This window comes from Typopeltis vanoorti, chromosome 19 (assembly GCF_054136105.1).
Source record: "Typopeltis vanoorti isolate ZY-2024b chromosome 19, IOZ_Tvanoo_1.0, whole genome shotgun sequence".
Taxonomy (NCBI): Eukaryota; Metazoa; Arthropoda; class Arachnida; order Uropygi; family Thelyphonidae; genus Typopeltis; species Typopeltis vanoorti.
The window spans coordinates 99,641,138-99,668,237 of NC_143567.1; the positions used below are offsets into that span (position 1 = coordinate 99,641,138).

Consider the following 27,100-nt stretch of genomic DNA (forward strand, 5'->3'; position numbering starts at 1 on the left):
TTACAAGTGTGTTGTGCTCTGATGATGCTGAGTTGAAAATCAGCGAAATATAAGCGTTAATAAAACATGTTTGTTGATAAAAGTGTTTGTGGTGGTGTTAATACCGTGAAAAATAAGTCATGAATAACCATCAACACCTAAGCTTATCTGTTAGATCGATGATTCTGCACGGAGAAGATATTGTATACAAAGCGCGATGGTTCGGTAAGTTGAAACTGAAATTGTCCAGAAAATTGAACAAGTCAGCCTTCCTTAAACGATGCCGCGACAACGATATAATTCCATCTTTTCTGAAATTCAAAGAAAATTTGCAATCGGCAAAGGCACATCGTATTTATCGACAGGCGAGTTTAGTGCTTCTTCGAGAACAAATCGCCGCTACTCACATAGAGCTTAGTAAGCTAAACAGCTCTATCACAGCTCTACAACAAGAACTAATAAATGTGTTAAATCCTGAAATATGGACTGTCCTACAGCATATCTCCGAAGTTGCAGCAAAAAAAGAATTCACAAAAGTAAAAAGCAAACACCTAAAGAAATTTGAACTCCTACAACAGCGCCAACATACGAAGTCCTGACCACAACTTCGATGAGACCACGTGGTCGTAAACCTATCGTCGGAAACACTCACTGAAGAAGCCAAGAACGCTCTCAGTGTAGGACATAACTTTGCCGTCACCCCCAAACAAATTCCTAAACTAGAAATTATGATGAATAATTTCTAGTTTAGGAATTTGTGTGACTAGATAAACCAATAACGTGTGACTAGATATAGCAAGTATTATAAACAAGGCTAAGCCTCCAAAAAGCAATATGCCACGTAAGCAAATAACTGCCCTAAAAAAGTTATATAATAATAAAAATATTATTATTACAAAAGCCGATAAAGGAAATGCAACAGTTATCATGAATAAAGAAGAGTATAACAGAAAAATGCAAGATCTCATTTATGACAGTTCCACATATCAAATTATACATCGAGACCCTACGATGTCTCAAAAGAAAAAAGTCCAAAAATTACTGAAAAAAGTGACATCATGGCCCAAAGAAATCATCAGGAAAATAAAACCAATTCATGTTAAACCACCCCGTATTTATGGATTACCAAAAATCCACAAAACTAATATTCCCCTACGCCCCATAGTTGATAGCATAGATAGTCCCACATATAAACTGGCCTGGCATTTAGCCAAGTCGCTTGCCCCCCTTACTGGCAACTCCTCTACTTTTGTAAAAAATTCAATCCATTTCAAAACACTGGTTAAAAATCTAATCCTAAAAGATTCAGACATAATGGTTAGTTTCGATGTTACTTCCTTATTTACCAATGTACCACTTATAGACACTCTTGATTTAATCAAGTCTAAATTTCCCCCAGATATTTTTGAATTATTTCAATTTACCATGAATGCAGGTTACTTTACATGGTGGGGGGGGGGGGAATTCTACAAACAGATTAATGGTACTGCTATGCGTTCCCCCCTCTCCCCATTAGCAAATTTTTACATGAAATACTTTGAAAACAAAGTACTTATCACAGCTACATACAAGCCACAAGTGTGGTTATGCTATGTAGATGATGTGTTTGCCATCTGGCCCCATGGACAAGACACTTTGGATGCTTTTGTCATCTACCTAAACAGTCAACACCCCAAAATTCACTTGACAGTAGAAAAAGAATCAAATAACTGTTTACCATTTCTTGACACATTAGTCACCCGCCTTTCAGATGGATCACTATCTTTTTCTATTTACAGAAAACCTACACACACAGGAAGATACCCACATAGACAATCACATCATCATTCAGTCCAACAGTACGGCATTTTAAAAACACTTACGCACAGAGTCAGAGCCATTTGTTCTAACGATACAGCTCTGACCACTGAATTCCAATACCTGCGCCATACGTTCTTAGCCAACGGCTACAATCCCTACAAAATAGATAAAATACTACATAGGCCCATTACTCTGCCCTCCCCCTAATACACAAGAATACAACATGACCATTTCTATTCCCTATATCAGAGGTACATCGGAAAAGATAGCCAAAGTATTGTTGAAACATGGCCTTCGCACCGCTTTCAAACCTCATGTTAAGCTAGCAACTCTGATCTGCTCGCCTAAGGATAAACTTCACCCTTTAGCACACCCAGGAGTGTATGAAATTCCGTGTGACTGTGACTTGGCCTATTATGGGCAAACAGGAAGATCAGTGAACATCCGCCTGGAAGAACATGAAAGATACATTCGCTACTATGGCAAGTCGGGACTGGCAGATCACGCTTTGGACACTCCTTCACACAGGATTAGATGGAGGAAAACGAATGTGCTATTTAGGAGTCATAATAGATCTGAAAGATTATTTTTTGAGTCAGCAATGGCTTTGAAGAATTCTCCCAACCTTAACAAATATGGTTGCATTAATTTGCCAAAAATTTGGGAGATGGTTATCCTAAGAAAAAACTACTGGATAACTGCTTTTTTTTTTCTTTTTTTTTTTCCCCGTTAGAGGGTGGTGCCAAAAAATAGGACTTTAGATCTTTTGTCTTTTACAATTATATTGTTTCACTCACTCACTGTCGCGTTTACAAGTGTGTTGTGCTCTGATGATGCTGAGTTGAAAATCAACAAAATATAAGCGTTAATAAAACATCTTTGTTGATAAAAGTGTTTGTGGTGTTGTTAATACCGTGAAAAATAAGCCATGCCATAGTCACACTTTCTATTGTTCCTCCAAGTAAGCACTTCTCTAGCATTTGTTTGCCCTCCACTAATCATTGAACCTCAATATATCACACCTCTCACTGCTCCATTCACTCTTTCTCCTTGCACTCCCACTTCCTGTCATCTTTTCATCCTTAGCTCCTGCACTATCTTGATTCTCTCATCCCCTGGTATTCGTACTCTTTTTCACCCCACCTCTCCCTCGTTTGCTGCACAACAGTTAGTCTTTCCAGTCTCCTAATCTTTTATTTCATGATTTTTGAACTCATCTTTCAAACATTTCACATCTTCACTCTCTCTCTCTCGCATCCTCCTCCAAGCAAACTACTCTTATTTGACATTCACTTATCCAATTGTTATCATTCTCTAAATCTACTACATTCATTTCCACATCATGCTCATCTCCTTGCCCTCAATCATACTACTACCTTTCTTTCTGCTGGCATTCATTCGTTTCTAACACACTGCTACAAAAGCTGCTTAAATCTATGCTGACATCAGTGTCACCAAGCTCTTCCCATCTCCTACATTTTATGCACTCCTTAATCTCTTACCTGTCACATTTCTAGCTGCTGAGACAAAACAAAAACATTCCTCAAGCATCACATGCCACAAAATCCTGTAGTATGTGATATAAAACATAATCCTTGAATGGGGACAGGATGGGCAAACAATGTAGTGCCATACAGATTTACAGCAGCCACCATCATCAGAGCACAGTACAAAGACACTGACAAGATATATTAAAAATATACTCTAAATAACAATTATTTTTTAATCTCATTATTTGTTTATTATCTCATCATTGTTTATTAACCCATCGTTATTTAGATTTCATTATTCTGTTATTACTTCCTGTATTAATTTCTTTAAAACTCTTAACATCATTTACAGTGTTTTCTATGTGTTATAAAATTATTTTATTAAAGTTCTGGCCATTAGGACTTCTCCATGTTTTTATTACAAACTCATTATTTTTATTAAAAAATGGCTTCATAAGGAAGTCTGTTTTGTTCAGTAAATTCCAGTTCTCTCTCTCTCTCTCTCACACACACAAATTCTTCTTCTCCACTCTGAACCTTCCCATTGAATTTGGGTTACTATTGTTTTCACATATTTTTGCATTTAAATCTTTAATTTTATAAAGATTTTTCTTGTTTGTTACTCATCAGTAATATTATTATTATCATGATCATCCCAAGACCCCATGGAGTCACACACTCATCTAGGAGATCTCTTTTGTCATATACATAGCTCATCGTACTATGACTTAAACACATTCAAATCCTCTGCAGACACCACACTCTCAGGCAATGCATTCCAATCATTCACAACTTTCCATGCAAAAAACCTGCTTAGTCACATCATACCGTGACTTAGAAACATTTAATTCTCTGCAGACACCACACTCTCAGGCAATGCATTCCAATCATTCATAACTTTCTCTGCAAAAAACCTGCTTCTTACTCCCTTGCTCACACTCTCCTTATAAAATTTCCAGGGATTCCTCTTGTTCTCCTATCATTTTATGAAAATCCTCTTAAGCATTAATCCTATAAACAACTCCTTACTAACTTGTACATCTCTATCATATATCACCCATCTTATTCCTATCAACTCGACTCTGCAAATTTCATATTCATCATTCCAGAGATCAGAAACCATTTTGGTCAATCGCCTCTGGACCCCTCTCCAACATATCTTCATCTTTTTGAAAACCAGGTGACCAAATCTGTATGCAGTAGTCCATATATGGAACCAGAATCTCCTTACAAGTCAGTGTCCTCCATATCATTCCCAGAATTTCTTGTTTTCCTCACAATTTTGGCCATCTACCCTCTAAATTTCAGATCATTATCCACCATCACCCCAAGATCTCTTATTTCTTCCACCTCCAACAATATATCCACACCAAGAGTAAATTCTACATCTCATCTTTGCTTTCTAAATTTTAAAACTTTACATTTTGCAACACTGAACTGGCATCCCTATTCCATTCACTTAGTCGCTCAAGTCTTCTTGTAAGGCCACAACATCTGTTTTACTCCACACAGTTCATCCTAACTTTTCATCATCTGCAAACAACTGAATATCCCCATTCAAATCTTTTCCAATATCATTAACATACAAGTTAAATAGCAATGGCCCTAAAGCAGGTCCCTGAGGCACACCACTGGCAACTTTCCTCTTCTAGGATATTGCTCCCCCATATACAACTTGTTGATACCTATCAGACAGCCATCCCCCCAATCCAGTGCACTAGTCTAATATCCAACCCCATCTGCTGTAGTTTGACTATCAACTTGTCATGTAGTAATCTATGAAATGCCTTTGCAAAGTCTAAGTATACTGCTATGTGTCCATCTCTCTCATCCAATTCTGATGTTACCTTATTGTAAAAGTAATTAGATGACTCAATCAAGATCTTCCTTTATCAAATCCATTGCTGTCCATCAAAGATAATATTACTGTTGTCAATGCAATTCTAGATCCTGCTTCTCACCAGTCTTTCCAACACTTTAACCACATCTGACTCACAAATTAGTCTATAATTTGATGCTTGACTTCTGTCGCCTTATTTATGAAACAGTACAATCTTGCCTTTCTTCCACTCCTTTGGAACTTCACCCATTGTAAGATTCATAATAAACAAATATGTCAAGGCTGATGTCATCTCCCTGGCACATTCCTTCAAAATATGCAGTGATATATCATCAAGTCCTGTAGCCTTATTAATATCAAGTAATTTAATTCCCCATGGGGTGCTTAAGGGTCAAAGCTGTATAACTGAGAGGAGACCTCTACATAGCCTTTAAAGGAATGCGAAGAACCGACCAGGGCTTCTGACCTAATGTCCAATCCTCACCTTCTCGTGGTGCACCGTGTTGGGTATCTATTTGGATACTGAACGAATGAGGATAGGCTGGCAATTTGGGATTTAGCCGACCAAATTGTATTCTTATTGGTTAAACCAAAATAAAAAATGATGGTACAACATGACAAAATTTCATGCCGGCTGGGGCGTCGCCCGGTTAAACAAGGCCCCCCCATTGTTTTCGTCAGGGAACCAGGAACAGCGAAAAGTCAGCTACTGGAACAAATCTGAAAACAAACCCCAACTCAACATCACCAGAGTTAAAGATCAGTACTATCAACATAAGAAGCCTGAATGGCAAAGAAATGGAGCTAGCTGAGGAATTAGATAAGTACCAGATCGACATAACAGGGGTGACTGAAACAAAAAAGACAAAAACTGGTGAGATCTTTCTGAGCAATAAATGCAAAATGTTATATTCAGGTGACAATCAAGGAAAAGAAGGAGTAGCCATAGTATTCAACACAAAATACAAGGCTAATCTTCTTGAATGGCAGCCAGTCTCAAGTAGAGTAATGTGGGCAAATATGAGAATGGGGAACTGGACAATGAGACTTATTTGTGCCTATGGTCCCACAGAAGGTTCTACTAAGGTAGAAATGGAGGAATTTTTTGAGGCTTTAGAGAAAGCAACTGACACAATGAAAAATGAAAAGTTGGTCCTTGTTGGGGATCTAAATAGCAGAGTAGGAAATGATTGTGAAACATACAAAAATATTTTGGGAAAATTTGGAGAAAAGAGCAAAGCTAATAATAATGGCAAATATCTGTTGGATTTCTGCTCAGGACATGGACTGGTTATTACTAACACCATGTTCCGACATAAAAATGTGCACAAATTCACATGGAGAAAAGAGGCAAGGAATAAGAAAAGTCTCATTGACTATGTTATTGTTGATAGTGATGTTTTCTCCCTGGTGCAGGACACCAGAGTGTATAGAGGATTTGAAATTGGAAGTGATCACTATTTAGTCTTGAGCAGGATAAAATTGAATTTCATATTGAAAAGAATGATATGTAAGAAAGTTTTAAAGCGAATAAAAGTTGAGCAGCTCTCAGATGTGAATTGTAGACTAAAATGCACAAAGATTATTGAAGAAAAAATGAAAGAGTTTGAGAACAGGAATCAAACCTTGGAGACTCAGTGGCAAACTCTGAAGAAAACATTGATTGATTCAGCCAGAGAGGCATGTGGGGAGGTTATCTGAAAGGATAAAAAAAATCAGAACTCCCTTTAATCCTTTAACTTCCTGTGTCTTCTGACACAGGAAGTTAAAGAGGTAGTGAAGGAAAAGAAGAAAGCATATCAAAAGTTCCTGTCAAATAAGTTAGCTTGTGCTCTTAGAGAATATAGAGACAAATGCAAGAATGCTAAACACTGTGTAAAACTAGCTAAACAAAAGTCATGGGAGGACTTTGGCAAGAATATAGAAAATAAATATCAAGAAAGTGGCAAAATATTCTGGAGGTTGTTGAAGAAGCTTAGGAATGGAGGAAAGAATGCTGAAAAATAATTAGAGATGATAAAGGTGACATGAAAATGGGAGAAAAAAAAGATATCCTTGAAGTATGGAGTAATTACTTTGAAAAACTACTAAATGAAACAAGCAGTGATGACAGCACAGTGGTAAAAAACACTGACCAGGCATGCAGTCAGGATTACATATCCATACTTGAAGTAGAAAAAGCCATCAAAGGCTTGAAATGTGGAAAGGCAGCAGGGGTAGATGATATTCAACCAGAAATGCTGAAGTATGGTGGCATAAGAGTCTTACAGTGGCTGCACTGCATAGTTCAGAAAGCCTGGACAGAGGGATGAATTCCTGATGATTGGAGTAGAGCTCTAATAGTACCCATATATAAAAGGGGAAATAATACTGAATGTGAGAATTACAGAGGTATTTCCCTACTGAGTGTTCCTGGGAAGATCTATGCAAGTATACTTGAGAAACGGTTGAGAAGAATTGTGGAAGAAAAGCTTGGTAAAGAGCAAGCTGGATTCAGGCCAAATAGAGGCTGTCAGGATCAGATCTTCACTTTACGACAAATAGTCGAGAAAGCATGGGAATATAACAAAGATCTGTATTTAAATTTTGTTGATTTGGAAAAGGCATATGACAAGGTTCCAAGAGAGAAGCTATTCAATACACTACAGTTATATGGTGTCAATGGGGCATTATATCAAGCAATACTTAGTCTTTATTTGAGTTGTAAGTCAGCAGTTAGAATTGAAGAAAGTACAGGAAGATGGTTTAATGTTAAATCTGGTGTGAGACAAGGATGTACGTTATCCCCTCTGTTATTCATTATCTATATGGAACACATTATGAAGGAAAGTGGTATTAAAAATGATATCAAAATTGGAGATGTTAATGTCAGCTCTTTGCTTTATGCGGATGATGTTATACTTCTAAATAAATCCACTACAAGTCTGCAAGATTCTCTGACTAAATTGAATAGCTGTTGTAATAGATATGGTATGAAGGTCAGCAATAAAAAGACAAAGACAATGAAAATAGGCAGAATCATTGAAAATGTCAACTGTGTTGTGAATGGAGAACCTGTGGAACAAGTGAAACATTTCAGCTACATAGGCACGATTTTTACTGAAGATGGTAAATTAAATATAGAAATGAACAACAGAATCAGCAAAGCTGGTATGGTAGGAAGTCAACTGAATAAATTCATATGGAATAAGAGAGAAATTAGTCGGAACACTAAATTAGCTGTATACAAGACCGTGTTCAAACCAGTTTTAACTTATGGATCTGAGAGCTGGGTCAGAAGTAAAACACTTGACCAAAGACTAGAGACCGCAGATATGAGAGTCCTGAGAAAGATTAGAGGCGTGAACAGATGGCATCAATGGCAATATCATATTAAAAACGAGGATATTAGGAAAGAACTTGACATTGTCAACATCCAGGAATGCGTTAGCAGAGCTTATCTCAGGTGGTATGGTCACTTAAACGGAATGGGCGAAGAAAGATTAGCAAAACAAGTGTTCTCTGCCAGGTTGGCAGCAAAATGACCCAGAGGAAGACCAAGATGTAGGTGGATTGATACGGTACAAAGTGCCTTAGACAATAGAAATATAAGATCTGATTACTTAAGTATAAAGAGCTAATAAGCTTCATTTCGGCAATGAAAACATTACTTAAATTAAGGGGATATTAAATCCCGCATAGTTTTAAAACCGAATAAGAAACTCAAAGATCAGAATCAGAGAGTTTCTTGCCGATTATAGTAAACTATAAAGTATCGGCGACACTAGCGTTAGCCAATGCAAGTGATCCTAGTACGTAGTACAATACCGGGCAACTCGTTGCAAAGGTGGAGGAAGTTCAGATCGCTATTCTTAGGTATTTTCCATAATGTAAATCACATTTTCTAGGAAATGTATGCTGTTATTACATTATAAAGGGAGGTCACTACCCAGACCGGTTTCAGCCTTTTTTGAGGCTTCATCAGTGAGTAGCTAGACCTAATACCAAAGTGTATAGCGAAAAGAACTTATGTACTTTGCGAACAAGTTTTCCAAACAGGTGCAACCATTAAGTTACTTAAGTATAAAGAGCTAATAAGCTTCATTTCGGCAATGAAAACATTACTTAAATTAAGGGGATATTAAATCCCACATAGTTTTAAAACCGAATAAGAAACTCAAAGATCGGAATCAGAGAGTTTCTTGCCGATTATAGTAAACTGTAAAGTATCGGCGACACTAGCGTTAGCCAATGCAAGTGATCCTAGTACGTAGTACAATACCGGGCTTGATGATTCGGTTTTAAAACTATGTGGGATTTAATATCCCCTTAATTTAAGTAATAAGATCTGATAATGTTGGAGTCTTGACAAGTAACAGACTGATTTGGAGGAAAATTGTAGATAGGAAGTTAGTAATGATGTAATTTTTTTCATGTAGTTCTGTCATATCCTGTACACCCCTTGAGAGTACATGGCAGGAATTTGATGATGATGATGATTAATTCCCCATATACTTCTTCACTCTGTCAGGCTCTCCTTCTCATCATCCACTGCTCTCAAATGCCACATTCACGAGGATGAAAGACCTTTATGAACTGCTTATTAAATATCTCAACTATATCCTCTGCAGCAGTTGCCTTAGACCATTTTCTCTAAACATTGCCATCCTACCATAATTGTTCTTATTTTTGCTGACTACTTATTGAAAGAACTCCCTGGATTTTTTTTTTTTTTTTTTTTAGCTTCATTACCTTCCTCATGGAATTGATGGTTACCACTCCTCTTATGCTGCTTCCGTAATGTTTTTTTTTCCTCTGTATTGCATGCTTAATTTCTTCATTTATCCATTTCACACCTACCTTATTTAATCTTCTCACTTTTGGAATACATTTAGACATTGTTTTTACTAGATAGTTCTTGAATATAACCCAAGCAGTGTTGATCTCCTTTCCACCCAACTCCTCATTCCATTGTAAAATCTCACACGATAAATAATTTGTCATGTTCGTTTTTTAAAGTTTTTTCTTTAGGAAATTACACATATAAGAAATGTCATTGTTTGCATTATTACCATAAATCCTTTTCTATATAATAACTTAATTGCAAAGTTTTGTTAAACTAATATGATGCATGAAATATGATGTCACTATGTAACAGTGTAAATGCATGTCCATATATGGCAATTTTGAAAGACACATGAAATGTGACATCAGCATGTCTATATGTCGATCCATGATCATATATAGAAGTTTCGAGAGATGCACACAACATGAAGTCTGTGCCTTTATAAGCATTGAGAGGGACTTCATCTTGAGGTTTTCACCTTCTGTTACCTGGGTCCACTGCCACATGGAGTCCACTGTCAGTCATTGAAAGAGAAACATTGTTCATCGAAAGAGGAGCATCTTATGTCCTGATGAGATATTCAAATCCAAGATTCTCAGACCTCGTGTGCCCTCTGTTATATACTGCCTGAGGTAGTTATCCCTCATAAACTCAATTTTATTACTAAATATATGAAGAGCCAAAGGCTTCAATTCGGCGACATATAACTTGTTTAAGTTAAGGGATATTACATCCCATATTGTTTCTCAGCCGAATAAGAAACTCAAAAGAGTTTCATGCCGAATATAGAAATTATATAAAGTTCAGCGATTCCAAGCGTAAGCAAATACCTGGATAGCAGCAACTGACCCTTAAGGTAGTGCAAGCTGAGGCAACTCATAGCAAAGGTGGTGCAAGCTCCAATCACTATTCTTGATATTTACCCATAATGTGAACTTAGCTCCTAGGAGCTGTATTTCTGTTCTACATTATGTCACCGAATTGAAGCCTTTGGCTCTTCATATATTTAGTAATTTATTAGGACACCACTTGGCAATTCTCATAGAAGGGATGTAAGTTCTGTTCGCTACAAACTTGGTATTAATTAGGTCTACCTACTCACTGATGAGATCTCAATAAAGGTTGAAACCGGTCTGGGTAGTGACCTTCTCTCATAATGTAGAACAGAAATACAGCTCCTAAGAGCTAAGTTCACATTATGGGTAAATATCAAGAGTAGTGATCGGAGCTTGCACCACCTTTGCTATGAGTTGCCTCAGCTTGCACTACCTTAAGGGTCAGTTGCTGCTATCCAGGTATTTGCTTACGCTTGGAATCGCCGAACATTATATAATTTCTATATTCGGCATGAAACTCTTTTGAGTTTCTTATTCGGCTGAGAAACAATATGGGATGTAATATCCCTTAACTTAAACAACTCAATTTTATGTTTCTCAAGAAACTCATTTACTTTACTTCCAATTTGCTATCTTGTCATCCCAGTCTGTATTGCTGTAATTAAAATTACCCATAATGATCATCCTTTTCCCATTTGCTTGGCTAATTTCCTTATACATTTCTTGGTCACCACCGTTCACATTCTGACTTAAAACCATTCAAACTGGCTCCAAAGCCATTACCACTATTTCCTACCTTTTGTCTTTATCTTGTATAGACATAACTCTTTTTCTATCATCAATAGCACTCCACCTCCCTATTTACCTTTTTTATCTTAATGAAATACATCATACCCTTTCATCTCTATTCCTGTAAGGATGTCATCCTCATCCAACCATGTCACACTTATACCAACTATTTTTGGTATAAATATGACATTTGTATACAAACATAACAGCTCAATCCTGGATCTATAGCAAGTTTCACTGATACCACTTATTAGATGTGACTTCTCCATACTTTCCTTGAGCCATTTCTTTTTCTCTTTACTCATCCCAAAACCTTCAAATCCAACTATTTTCCCACATCCCAGGTCATCCCCTTCTCTTGTTGTCTACACACCAATCCTATCCTCTTGGATCATCAACCTTTCTCACACTGTGTACCCCTATCCACCATGAGTGTCACTCTTTCCCTGTTTGTCTTCACACTTGTTCTCTCATTCTCTACACTCATGCTATCCACTTCAGTCTCTCCTTCCCTACTCTCCTGCTCTTTCACATCACTTCCTACTTGCTTAGAACGGTTTTGGTGTGAGTCATTTGGAGTAATAAGTGTAAAGAATGATTCGCATCAAAACTATTCATATACAGTCCATCACTCTTATACAGTTCAATTCTTCCTCCAAACGTATTCCACACACATTAACAAACTGAACTCCCTTCTCTTAACACATTTCTGCTAACATATCATTCATAATTGTTGTTCTCTGCTTCCTTATCATACCTAGGTAACACACTGACTGCCTTTCCTACCTACCATATTATTATCTTTAATCCTTCTCAACAACCTCCTGATATCCAATCTTACATTCTCCTTGTCCTGAGATGCATCATTTGACCCTACTACCACTACCAACTCCTTTGCTCGCTTAGTCCTTATACCCAGTGCCTCAATCACTCTATTCATTTTACCTCCAGGAAAACCAACCTTGTGCATCTTCTCATTTACCACACCTGTAATAATCGAATCACCATACGCCACTTGCAGGTCTTTCGTTACCATTTTCATACCAACATAATTTGTTTTTAAATTAAACATATTTGGTCGTTTGAAAATTAAACATACAAATTTATTGTTTTAATACCGACCATATTGTAATGCGTATAAACATCTTACATTCTTTGCCTACCAGTTTCTCTAGCAAACTGTCTAGCTTTTTCAAGGTGTTGACGGAAAAACATAAAAAAATTAAAAACTAGTAAATGCAAATTGAAAGGAACATAAAAACATTGTAAACAATCTAGTAGCTAAGGTTACACATTCGCGTGACAGAGACTGAGAGGACTTATTATTCTTATTCATTATCACGCATACATAAATAATGAATGAATAATTCATGCATGAATAAACATGCACTCACGTTTGAATAAGAACAATAAGTCCTCTCAGTCTTTGTCACACGAACGTGTAATCTTAGCTACTAGATTGTTTACAATGTTTTTATGTTCCTTTCAATTTGCATTTACTAGTTTTTTTATGCTTTTCCGTCTAGAAACTTTCTCTTACAAGCACTTCATTGGCGCTTGTAAGAGAAAGGATTCAACACACGAGGTACGAACTAAATAAAAGTGATATTAATTGCCGTAAGTTCTTTGATGACATTTCTAACAATTTAGAACATACCATATGGAACCAAATTGAAACATCTAGACAGTTTGCTAGCGAAACTGGTAGGCAAAGAATGTAAGATGTTTGTACGCATTACAATATGGTCAGTATTAAAACAATAAATTTGTATGTTTAATGTTCAAAAGACCAAATATGTTTAATTTAAACAGTTTAATGAAACACAAAGTTCGGTGCATGGAAAGAGAAAAATGCAGAAAGGCCAAACTTTTGAACCATCTAACATTCCTTAAATGTTGCAGGGAAATCTCCATCATTCCAAAGTTCCTCATAGTTAGAGGTCATATCAACTCTATATCAGCTAAAAAAATTTATCTATGCACTTCATTGGCGCTTGTAAGAGAAAGGATTCAACACACGAGGTACGAACTAAATAAAAGTGATATTAATTGCCGTAAGTTCTTTGATGACATTTCTAACAATTTAGAACATACCATATGGAACCAAATGGATCAAATGATATAATGCAGTTATGAAAAAACTTTCAAACTTTATAAAGACAAACAAATTAAGAAATTCAATGAACTTTACAAGAAAAAATATTGGACACAGAACAATCTTCCGGATGACAAAGTGATCTTTAATTTATCGAATCATAGTCTCACAAAAAATGAATCCGACATTCTCAAAAAACGTTTTTACTTTTCAAACACAAACTAAAATGGATTTCATGTTGGAATTGAAAAAGGCCTATATCCACTACCGCAAAACGTAGCCAACACTATTAGATTCAAAAGTACCATAATCCTAGTCAAAGCCAAACAACCACCTATTCTCAACATGTCTCCTTATGATAGAAAGGCAATCCTCAACTTGAAGAAAAACAAAGATATCATCATTACCAAGGCTGATAAGGGAAATTCAACATTATCCTTAACTCTAAAGACTATCATGATAAGTTAAACGTATTACTATCAGACAACTCTACCTATAAGATCCTAGACAGAGACCCCACCATAAAAAAATCATAATGAAACAAACCAACTAATCAGAAATTGTAACATTTGGCCAGAACTGAAGAGAACACTAAAATCCTCACATCCCATCACTCCCATACTATATGGGACACCTAAAATACATAAAAAGGATATACCTCTTCATCCAATCGTTGATGGAAGGTCATACCCAACTTACCTTTTGGCCAAGCATCTTGCAAACTTATTAAATAATAAAATAAGATCAACAGAATCCTATATCAAGAATAGTCAGCACTTTGTAAATAAACTCCAAGCCATTAGATTGCACCAACAGACATGCTAGCCAGTCTAGATGTTGTATTCCTTTTCACCAATGTACCAGTAGAAGAGGTAATAAACATCATTCAAGACCTCTTTCCTCTAGACATCACACAGATGTTTAAACACTGCCTTCAGTCTAATTTCTTTAAGGTTAACAACACTATATACCTACAATTAGAAGGCCTAGCAATGGGAAGCCTGCTATCACCATCTTGTGCAGACCTTTTCATGGAAAAACTTGAAAAAGAAATTCTCTCCACAATCTCCCCTAGACCATCTATATGGTGGAGATATGTAGATGATATTTTCATTATATGGCAAGACAACTTAGAAAACCTAAAATCGTTTGTGAATAAAATCAACTGAATACATAAGATAAAATTCACTCTGGAAGTGGAAAACAACAGCCAACTGCATTTTTTAGACATCTTGATAAAGAGACAATCGAATAGTGTCAAATTATCTATTTACAGAAAGCCTACAGACACTGGAAGATATCTTCATTATACTTCAAACCATCACAGGACACACAAACTGAGCATTATCCATATGTTAAAAAAATAGAGCCCGAAAGTTTATATCAGAAGAGGAGGATACACAGACTGAACTCTCACTAATAGCCAACACATTATCACAAAATGAATATCCTCCGAACATTGTCAAAAAATATCTATACAGTGACAACCCAAGACAAGACTAATCAAGCTTCCAGTACATTTCTACTGTAGTGATCCCTTTCATCAGGTCAATTTCTTATCAAATAGCCAGAATACTAAGAGCCTACAACATCAGAGTAGTCTTCAAACCAACCACTAGCATCAGACAGGTTTTAGAATCCCCAAAAGATAAGGTGCCATTCTACAAATATCCAGGACTATATTACATTCCTTGCTCCTGTGGTCTTGCCTACATCGGACAAACTTCATAAAGTTTAGAGACCAGACAAAAAGAACATATTGGTGATGTAAACCACAACAGAAGTATTTCTTCCCGCTTAGCACATCATTTCTGTACGTCTAACCACACGATACGGTGGCAAAACAGCTCCATGCCATATTTGGATGACGACTACTGACATCGTTTATTCAAGGAAGCCACAATAGTGTTAATAACCAGCAGAAACCTCAACCAAAATCAGGGTACTATTCTGAACAGTTCGTGGAAAAACCTGATCCTCTCTCTAAATCCATCTGAACTACAGCTAGCCAGTAATCACATTACGTGTTTACAACAAACTTGCATGCGTGATAATGAATAAGAACAATAAGTCCTCTCAGTCTCTGTCATGCAAACATGTAACCTTAGCTACTAGATTGTTTACAACGTTTTTATGTTCCTTTCAATTTGCATTTGCTAGTTTTTTATGCTTTTCCGTCAACGCCTTGAAAAAGCTAGACAGTTTGCTAGCGAAACTGGTAGGCAAAGAATGTAAGATGTTTTTATGCATTACAATATGGTCAGTATTAAAACAATAAATTTGTATGTTTAATCATTTGTTTTTGCCTTTGCTCTTCCATACATATCTACAATTCTCTTCATTTCACTCTGCTTCTTCCTCATCTCTTGTCTCATCTTCACCAACTTGGCTTTCAAATCTTGCTTTCTTTTTTCACTGTCATTCGCTCTCACTATTTTATTGTCAGTTACACATACTTGTTCATCACCTTACCATTAACTGCACTTTGTTTCTCGACATCATTATTATCCACTATGTCATTAATTTCACTGTTTTTTAACACTGTATAAATTATCACCCACTTTATCATCAATCAAATGTGAATGCTCTTTCTGAACATTCATGCAAACAAATGTTAAACAAAGTTGTCAAGTCAGATGTCAACTCCCTGGCACATTCCTTCAAAATATGTTTGTTTTTTTAACGTACGTACATACATCTTCAAGGCCCACCTTTCCTAATTGATTTGTGGGAGCAACAGCTGCAAGAGAAACTTCCATTGGTCGCGATCCTCTGCCACCAAGCTCAGGTGTTCTGGTGGGATTCCCACATGTGTCCACCCAAGGTTTTGGATATAATCTATCCAGCGAGTCCTTGGCCTTCCACATGGCCTCCCACCCTCTGGTTTGGAAAAGAGGGCCTGCTGAGGGAGCCTTTCTTGTGGCATTCTGACCAGGTGCCCGTACCAACGTAACTGTGATCTCTCAACACAGAGAAGCAACGGTTGAGTATTGAGGGTTTCCTGAATTGCAGAACTTCTGACTCTTTCGAGTCTTGTCAGCCCTGCAACCCCTCGAAGGAACCTCATTTCAACTGCTTGAATTCGTGTCTGCATTGTTTCGGTCATTACCCAACTCTCATGACCATAGGTGAGGATGGGGACATAGACTGTATTGAAGACAGCCAGCTTTGCCTTCTGGCTTAACTCCCGCTTCACTACTACCGAACGGCCAAGCTCCCGCAATATTGAGCTTGCTAAGCCAATTCCGGTAACTAGCTCTACGTCCCATTTTCCACCATTCGTGAATATGGACCCAAGATATTTAAACTTCTCCACCTGCCTCGTTGGGACTCCACTTACATGTAGAGTGCACTGGGATGGTTGTCTTGAGACCACAAATGTTTTAGTTTTGGCCACACTGATCTTCATTCCGGCATCTGCACAAACAGCTACAAACCTATCCAGGGTTTGCTGGAGGTCATCTGTGGAAGAGCTAAGCAGAACTAGGTCATCTGCAAAAAGCAGACGTCCAATGCTACATCTTCCAATTCTGACACACTCACTGCCTCGGCTGTGCCTATCAATCCAGTCCATAAATATTATGAAAAGGAGAGGTGACAGAACACACCCTTGTTGGAGGCCAACAGAGACTGTGAAAGGTTCAGACATTGTGCTGTTTATCCTAACACAAAACTCTGGGCATCATACAGGGACTTGATGGCAGCTAATAGTTGGCCATCCATTCCATACTCCTGTACTACTTGCCAAAGCTTATCCCGAGGAACCCGGTCATATGCCTTCTCCAAGTCCATAAAACATGTATAGACATTCATGGCATGTTCCCAAGATTTCTCAAAGACTTGCCTTAAAGTGAAGATTTGGTTGTGCTTCTACCAGGACGAAAGCCACATCTTCCTGGAACTTTGACTCAACTATGCTCCTGCACCGTCTTTCCAAGCACCTTCTACTTTCTACTTTCCTAGCATACACTTTCCCAGGTAGGCTGAGCAGAGAGATGCCACGATAGTTACTGCAATCCTTCTGGTCTCCCTTCTTGAAGACTGGTATTATTATGCCTGTCTGCCATTGCTTTGGTGCTCGCCCAGATATCCAAGCAGCCTGACACACTCGAGTCAGCCAGAGAACACCGTCTCAATTTAAGGCTTTTAGCATTTCGGGCTGAATTTCATCATCGCCAGCAGCCTTGCCCGATTTTAGCGATTTTATTGCTAAATGGACCTCTTCTGCTGTGAGACTAGTCATTGCCCGAATCTGCACCTCTTGGATGTCCACAACTGCTGGGCCACCTGGGTTAAGAAGGCTCTCAAAGTATTCCCTCCATCTGTGGAGGATATCTTTCTCAATTGTTAAAAGTGCACCATCAGAGGCCTTAATTGCCCTTGCTGTGCACGATTACCTCCCTCGAAGGCAGCAGATGGGCTGCCAGAATACTTTGTTTGCATTTGCATAGGATAAGTCTAATCTTTCTCCAAAGGATTCCCAAGCCTTCTGCTTTGCTGTCTTTACTGCCTCAGCATACTGCAAACGTATCCCAGGTGACCTGACCCTAAGCCATGTTAGGCAGGACTTCTTGGTTCCACCAAGGTGTCCTTTTCTCACTGCCTGTTTCCACGCCGCTTTCTGCCACAGCATGAGAGTGCAGAGGCAGTGACAGCTGTTCTGAACAGCTACTACTCCTCCTCAACATCTGCAGTATGCTTGGGAATCTCTTTGAACTTGGAGGAAATGTCATCTGCAAAATTCTTCCTCACAGCCCCATTTTCCAATGCCTTCCATTTCACGTGGTATAGCTGCTTAGGCCTACCAGCATTGATGGTAGCATCTGGTTTCTGAAGCTGTAGAGTGCACACAACAAGGTGGTGGTCAGTTGACAGTTCTGCCCCTCTTCTCACACGAACGTCCAGCACTGAGGAAAATAGGTCTGCTGAGACTATAAAGAAGTCAATCAGAGACCTTTGTTCTAGTGTATCCCTGTACCAGGTATACTTATGGACTTCTCGGTGCTGGAAGAAGGTATTCGTTATGGACAAGTACAGCAGAAGTCCAATAATTTCAACCCATTCGCGTTAAGGTCAGGGGCGCCGTTCCTCCCAACCGCACCCTTCCATGCCTGGTCATCTGTTCCAACATGTGCATTGAAGTCACCCATTAGCAGGACTAATTCCATGTCTGCCACCCTGTCAAAAGCAGCATCCACTTCCTCTAGGAAGGCAGAGTATTCTGACTCCAGATTAGGTGCATAGGCTTGCACCACAGCCAAATCATGGTTTTTCATCTGAAGCCTTAACACACATACCTGTCTCCCCTCCCCAATGGGATCCACTCAGCAACACAGTCTGACAGCTGGGGGCTTGTGATTATCCCCACATCTGCCTGAGCAAACATTGTTGGGCTCACACCCAATTAGTAGAGCTTCCACCCCTTATCCAGGTCGACAGTTCCAGAGCCTCTCCTCTTGGTCGAAGAAAGCCCGACTAAGTCTAGCCGGTAGCGCTTGGCTTCCTCGACCAGTTCCAACTCCTTCCCTGTCAGAGAGAAGATGTTCCAGTTGCCTAAAGCCATAGTTTGGTGCCGTTATCATTGCCATTTCCGTCCTTTTGCAGAACCATTTCTTTGCGCTGCCCTTAAACACCTCCCCAAACGGGGAGTGGTCCCATTGATGGAGTTTCCTCTAGCAGAGTGCTGAGGAGTGGTGTCTAAGGGAGAATGTAACATATTTTTCGAACAGGTCCCTCTACCTAAAATCCAAATGCGTCCCTTTGTAACCCACGTGATGGACGATGCGGTATGAACATTTTTTGATGGCCTGATCATGTTACGGTGTTTGATAATGTCCTGTTAGCACAAGACGAAATGACACAGCAAAATAGGAAAGATTCCCCTCGAATACTCTAATAGCATTCGGGGGAAGGAGCAAGAAGAGAAGAAAGAAAGAAGCAAGGGAGGAAGAGGAGGGACAAGTCTACAAATAATATAACAGATGTATATTATATGAAATAGGGCATGGTCCAGCATCAGGTACCTCAGGTTTGCCACGCCTGTACTCACTAAAGTGAGCCCCCAAAAAAATGCACCCTGAGGCATTTGTTTTTTAAATATACTAATATTTTTTAAATATTAGTTATGTTTTGCAGATTATGAAAATGCATGCTTTTTTAATTCTTTTGTAAATAACTTTATTGTTAGGCTGTATCATTTCTTTTACTGAAATCTATGTTGCATTTATTTTAGAGTATGTTCCCTGCATATATTTTGTGCTATAGTCCTTAAAAAAAATTGCTATTTTGGAGTCATCATATATTCTGAATATTTTATTGTATTTTTCTTTTTTCTAGCCACTGCTTCCCTCAGTGTTCAATAATGATGATGCAAATCAGATTGTTAGAGCAGCAATAAAGAGTTCTTCCAAGCAGAATTCCAGATTTCATGTATTTGGCAGCAGCATTGTAGTTAGTGACAATTTAATTCATGAATCTATGAAGTTCTTTGAACCATTGATGATTGCAAAAGCTGAGGAGGTCAGTAGGAAAAAAAAGTTAATGAAGATATCTGTCATATATAAGCAATATTACTAAGCAAGGGTAATTTACTCAGAAAAGTATCCTTAAGTTATTAGTCGCTTAATAGAGACATATATGTTAGACATATCTCAGGGGCTCACTTTAGTGAGTATGGGCATGGCAAACCCAAGGTACCTGATGCTGAACCATGCCTTACTTCATGTAATATACATCTGTTATATTATCTGTAGACTGGTCCCTCCTCTTCCTTCCTTGCTTCTTTCTTCTCTTCTTGCTCCTTACCTCCAATGCTATTAGAGTATTCAAGGGCTAGGGGTGAATCTTTCCTATTTTGCTGTGTCTGTCATTTCATCTGATGCACTGTAGTGAGGCACCAACCCATCCGACCAGTGTGGTGCTATAAGGCCAATACCTCCCCATGAAGACAATGCAAATGATGAATAAAATAGGAAAATTACATACTGGCTCATCCGTCACCCAGCATAAAAAGGGACGCGTCCTGGACTTAGACAGAGGGTCTAGGTCGAAAAATATGCTACTGTCTCCACTAGCTACAATGAGTCCACCTACAGTGCACAATGATAGAAGGATATTAGTAGGAACATATAACTGCAGATCTCTACGGGATGATGATAGATTGGAAGAACTGATGAAAGAATTGGACCATATAAAATGGGACGTTGTGGGCCTTTCAGAGATAAGAAGGAAAGAAGAAACTCTCATGCGATTAAAAGATGGACATCTACTCTACCACTGTGAATGTGACAGAAACTCAACTGGTAGTGTAGGATTCCTAATAAATAAAACAAGGACAATGGCCTGTTTGTTAATAAAATAACATCTAGAATAGCTGAACTAAGTCTCTTCATAAATAAAAGATACTAACTGAAAATTACACAAGTATATGCCTCAACTATGGATCATCCAGATGAAGAGATAGAAGATTTCTATGAAACATTAGAATCCACATTAAATAATTCTAAAGAATTCTACATAATTATAATGGGTGACTTTAATGCCAAGATTGGAAGCAGAGATGACCATCTGAACTCCATCGGTAAATTTGGATTTGGACAGAGGAATGAAAGAGGAGAAAGTCTTATTGAATTCGCAGAAAAAAATAACCTCTTTATTATGAACAGCTTTTTCAAGAAGAAAATCAACCAAAAATGCACTTGGAGAAGCCCAAATGGACAAACTTACAATGAAATAGACTTCATCCTCTCCAACAGAAGATATATAATAAATAATACCAAAGCGCTTAATAGATTTAATACTGAAAGTGACCACAGACTAGTAAGGGCAAAAGTATGGATCAACAAAAAATGGGAACAGAATAAGCTCATAAAAAAAAATCCAATTTAGTGAATCTACAAAACCTCTACCACAATAAAAGCTGGTATAGAGAATCACTCAAAAATGAACTAAAAAAGTTAAACACAGCTACTACCATCGATAATGCTAATGAAATATTAACAAAATCTATCTTGAATTGCACTAGAAATAGGAGATGTAAAAAGGCACCAAAGAGAGGAAAAACTAAGACAAGAAACCTTAGATTTGATGAAGAAAAGAAGAGATATGAAAAGAGATTTGAATGACCCCCAATGAAATAGAATATGCAGAAATTTGTAAAACTCTACGTAAAAGAATGAAACATGAACTTAGATCATATAATACTAGGAAAATTAAAGAAACAATAGAAAACAATAGTATTACGAAAGTCCTAAGACAAACATTATCAGTTGGAACAAAGGAAATAGCTGCTGTAAGAGGAAAAAATGGTGAACTTATAAAAAATAGAGATGCATAATCAAAAGAATTCAGGAATTTTATACTGAACTCTATGAAGACAAAGTCTGTGCCATCCAAGAATCATCTATTGATAACTCGAGCGAGGAAGAACATGATTCCCCTTAGATCTTACAAGGCGAAGTGGAAATGGCACTGCAAGAAATGAAGAATGGATAGGCCCCAGGAGAAGATGGAATTATGGTGGACTTCTTAAAACTGGGAGGAAGCCCTGTCATCAAATAGCTGACTAAACTCTTTAATAAATGCCTAAAACAGAGAAAAATTCCAAAAAATTGGAACAATTCACTTCTAATATTAATTTTTAAGAAGGGCAATAAGGAAGAAATGAAAAACTACAGACCTATAAGCCTACTCCACCATATATAAAGTTTTCACAAAAATTATAAATAATAGAATAAAATCTAAACTAGAGGGAATGCAATCCTGTGAATAAGCTGGATTTAGAAAGAATTACAATACTTTGGACCATATTTCACACATTAAGACAGCTCATTGAAAAATCAATTGAATACAATAAACCCTTATTCTTTCTTTTTAGGTTACACGGTGATCAGCATTCATATTTATAAATTTAGGGACACAAAAACACACGTGATGAACAGATTATTTTATTAATTACTAATAAAATAAAACTTGACGTTTCGACCCCTGTATCGAGGTCATCATCGGAAGGATACAGGTGTATAAGGAACCAAGCTACATGCTCTAGCCCTGTATACTGGTAAACTAAATCTATGTAGTTAATTAATCCTTTTTCCTAGCCTGACCTCTAGTGATAAAAAAATAAAATAAAATTAAAATAAATAAATAAATAAAATAAATAATAAAATAATAATAATAATAATAAATATATATATATATATATACATATATAAATACAACTACAATAAACTGCTAAAGTCCTCATGTATTAATATTCTTCTGGATTTATACAGTTCTGATTGTTATAATATGATTTCTTTCAGTTGTTGAATCTTACAAAGACTTCACTAGGTTATCTTCTTGTAGTGGGATTTTTCTATGGCTAGTTTAGGTTGTTATACAAGTTGTAGATTGGTCCTCCACATTCTTGAAATGGTTAGGCCATCATTTTTGTTGAGATTTGGGTTGTGTTTGAGCATTTCACATTTAAATTTTCCCTCAAACCAGGTTTTAGTGCGGTGTAGGGACTTGGTATTTTTCCAATCAATTCTGTGGTATGTTTGGAGTGTGTGGTCAGAAAGGCCGGTTTTCCCATAATGGAGGTATTTAATGTGTCGTTTGTGTTCGTCTTGTCTGATTGGGATAGTTCGCCCTGTTTCTCCTATGTATGGTATATTACATGTGCATTGTATTTTGTATACCCCTGGGTGGGCTAGGTGTGAAAGAGAATCTTTAGAAGAACTGAGTAGGTGTCTTAACTTGTTTGGGGGTTTAAAGGTGGTTTTAATGTTGTATTTGCATAGTGTTCTGTCTAATTTTTGAAATTTTAAAGAGTCATGTGAAATGCTCAGACACAACCCAAATCTCAACAAAAATTATTTTTATTTTATTTTATTTTTTTATCACTAGAGGTCAGGCTAGGAAAAAGGATTAATTAACTATGTAGATTTAGTTTACTGGTATACAGGGCTAGAGCATGTAGCTTGGTTCCTTATACACTTGTAACCTTTCAATGATGACCTCGATACAGGGGTCAAAACGTCAAGTTTTATTTTATTAGTAATTAATAAAATGATCTGTTCAACACGTGTGTTTTTGTGTCCCTAAATTTATAAATATGAATAAACCCTTATGTCTGACCTATATAGACTACGAAAAAGCATTTGATTCAGTTAAAACATCTGCAATACTAAAAGCACTTGAAACCCAGGGAACTGAGAAACCATATATTGAAACACTAAAACATATTTACAATAATGCAACTCTCTAATTAAATTATATAAAAACAGTGAAAAGTTCCCAATACAAAAAGGCATCCGGCAAGGCAACACCATATCTCCCAAATTATTTACAGCTGCACTAGAGGAAGTCTTTAGAAGCCTTGACTGGGAAACAAAAGGAATAAACATAAATGGAGAAAGGCTGCATCATCTGAAATTTGTAGATAATATTGTCCTAATAGCAGTAATCTTGAAGACCTGGAAGAAAGGCTAAATCAGCTAAATGAAGCTTCCAGAGTAATTGGATTAAAAATAAATAGAGAAAAAAAATAAAATAAAATAATGATGAATAAATATAGACCATAGAACTGTCAAAGTTGAAAACCATGAAATAGAACAAGTTACTTCATATGTATATTTGGTCCAATTGTTATCCTTTGAGGAGTGCCAAAGAAAAGAGATTGAACGAAGAATTCACCTTGGATGGATGGCTTATGGGAAAAAGAGACATATTCAGAAGTGATATCCCTATGAGTCTAAAAAGGAAAGCTTTCGACCAGTGCATACTTCCTGTCCTAACATATGGAGGAGAAATATAGACTTTAACAGAAGCCCTAAACAAAAAGCTGAGAACAACACAACATTGCATGGAAAGAAGTATGCTAAAAATAGCATTAAGAGATAGGAAGACAAATATCTGGATAAGATCTCAAACAGGTGTCATGGATATCTTAAAATACATTAAACAGGCTAAGTGGAGATGGGCTGGCCATATTGCCAGATGCAGTGATGGGAGATGGACTAGAAAAACAACAGAGTGGAGACCAATGGATGGAGGAAGACTGAGAAGAAGGTGGAGGGATGAACTGGAACAAATTGCAGGAGTGAGATGGATGGGTGAGGCAGAAAACTGAGTGATCTGGTAAACCATGGGGGAGACCTTCGTCCAGCAGTGGACAGAACCAAAAGGTGAAAAAAGAAGAAGAATGTTAGACATAGTATAACATTTTAAATAATGGCTTCGTGCATGCAAGAGAAAACTAAATAGAATTTTCTAAAATTAATTTAATTATACTTCTATACCTGCTTCTCTGAACTCGAATATTGTTTCCTCCCACTTTTACAGCTGTGAGCCAGACACATGATATTATATGCATACTGCATGATTCATTCTTGTATTCATTATTTAAATGTTGCTACTAATTCTTTTGCCTTTTTCCTGAGTGAAGCTTTTGATATATTGAGTCAAATATATAAGAGTAATAAATTTAGTTTTCTCTTACATGTGTGAAACTGTTGTTTAAAACAGGATCTTTTGCCCGCTCGAGGGCCAGACGGATGGTTGTGTTTTCAGAGAGCTAAGTACAATTTTGAGTAAAAATTAGAATATAGGTTAAAATCATAACGTAATATTGCCTAATTTTGGTAGCTTGTTGTGTCTGTGGGATTTTGGTGTGAATTACGTTATTTAATTTAGTATATAACGTTACGTTTCATAGATTTGAATATGCCGCCAATGCGACGTAAGATAATGGCGTCCAAAAATACGACTCCATTGTTCAAAAACTATAATGTGAGAGAGTTTGTCCAATGTGATGTGTGTGGGACGTATGCATTCCCGAATGAGGCTGGAATTTGGATTGAAAGTGATAGTGGTGGGAGAATGTGTAGAAAGTGTATGCAAAGTGAGGAGTCGAAGTATGTGTCAGGTTGTGAGACAGTTATAGTCGAAGAAAGCCAGAATTGCCAGAATGTGAGTGAAAATAGTGGCTTGATAGAGAATTGCGATGTACAAGATGGCAATGAGAGCGGTGATCTAAGAAAGAGTGAAAGCAACCATACTGAGAGAGAAAATGGTTTAAATGATAAAAATAATGAGGAATTATTTGTAGGAAGTGAGATCGCTAGGTTGCGCGCAGTGATACAAAATGCGCAGTGGCAATTGGAGCACCTGCAAAACTCTTTCCAGAGTGATTCGGCTAACGTAAAAAAACAGTGCAAGAATGAGAGAGTTTCTGAAATGAAGGAAAGAGTGTTGTATGGTGACTCGTTATTAAGAGGGGTGATAGATGGCAGTGTAACTAAATCGTACTTACCGGGTGCGAAATTTAAGGATGTAAGTGAGAGTATTAGAGTGCAAAAACAGAGGGTGAAAGAATTAATAATTGTGGCGGGTACGAATGAATTGAAAGGTGATAAATTTTTTATGAGAGAGGACTTGAAAGTATTGTTAAAGGTAGCGAAAGAAAAGAGTGCAGAGTTAGAATGGTTAGTCTGTTGCCGCGGTATGACAGAGAGGAGTTTAGGAGGAGGGCCATAATCGCAAATGACATTATGCATAGGTTATGCAGGCGGTGTGGTGTGGAATTCGTGGACGTGTGGAATGAGTTTGAAGGGCGAAAGGACTTATACAAGATGGATGGCCTGCATTTGAATGGACTTGGTGTGCGGAGACTGGAAAGAGTGTTGCTGAATGAAGTGAAAATGGATGTGCAAAACCAGGGAAACAAGAACTACCAAGGAGCGCGGGGAATGGATATGCAGACATCAGTGAGACAGATGAGTCTAAGAATGTATATAATGTACCCAAGCCAGCACTAAGGACAAAAAATGGGAATGGGTCATTTAGAATAACGCATCAATATAGGGATGGGACTAAGGGATCACTGCATTTCATGTATACTAATGCCAGGAGTATTAGGAACAAGAAAGAAGAATTTTTGGCCTTGATTGGCTCTTCCTGGCCACAGGTTATTGGCATTAGTGAAACATGGCTGACGGAATATAGTTAGTGGGATAGAATGTGTAGGTTATAGTGTGTTTAGGAGGGACAGAGAGAATAAAATGGGGGGAGGGATATTATTGATGATAGCTGATGAACTGCAGCCAAGGAGAATTGAAGTTGTATCGCAGGATAGTGAAAGGAGCTCATTTGAGGCTATTTGGTGTGAGATTGAGACTGGCAGAATAAAATATACAGTTGGGTGCTGCTATAGACCATGTGATGGAATAGATGGTGGAGATAGTATGCATAGGGAAATTGATGAAATGAGTGGAAGGAGGGTAATTATTATGGGGGATTTCAACTATGGTAACATTGATTGGAAGGAGGAGAGGACACATGTGAGGAAGGAAAAGGATTTCATTCAATTATTAAGGGATAACTATCTGAGACAGCATGTAATTGAAAATACTAGGGGTGTGAGAGTGCTTGACCTGGTAATAGCATCTGAGAATTTGACTGTAA

General features: G+C 37.6%; 1 protein-coding gene across 1 annotated transcript in view; it reads left to right on the forward strand.

The window, feature by feature from the left end:
• Window positions 1-27,100, forward strand: part of Ufl1 (UFM1 specific ligase 1) — a 430,347-nt gene that overhangs the window by 253,395 nt on the left and 149,852 nt on the right. Inside the window, exon 9 of the mRNA XM_090408990.1 lies at window positions 19,991-20,173. Within this exon, the coding sequence (XP_090265116.1) occupies window positions 19,991-20,173 (183 nt within the window). The remainder of the gene's footprint in view (window positions 1-19,990; window positions 20,174-27,100) is intronic.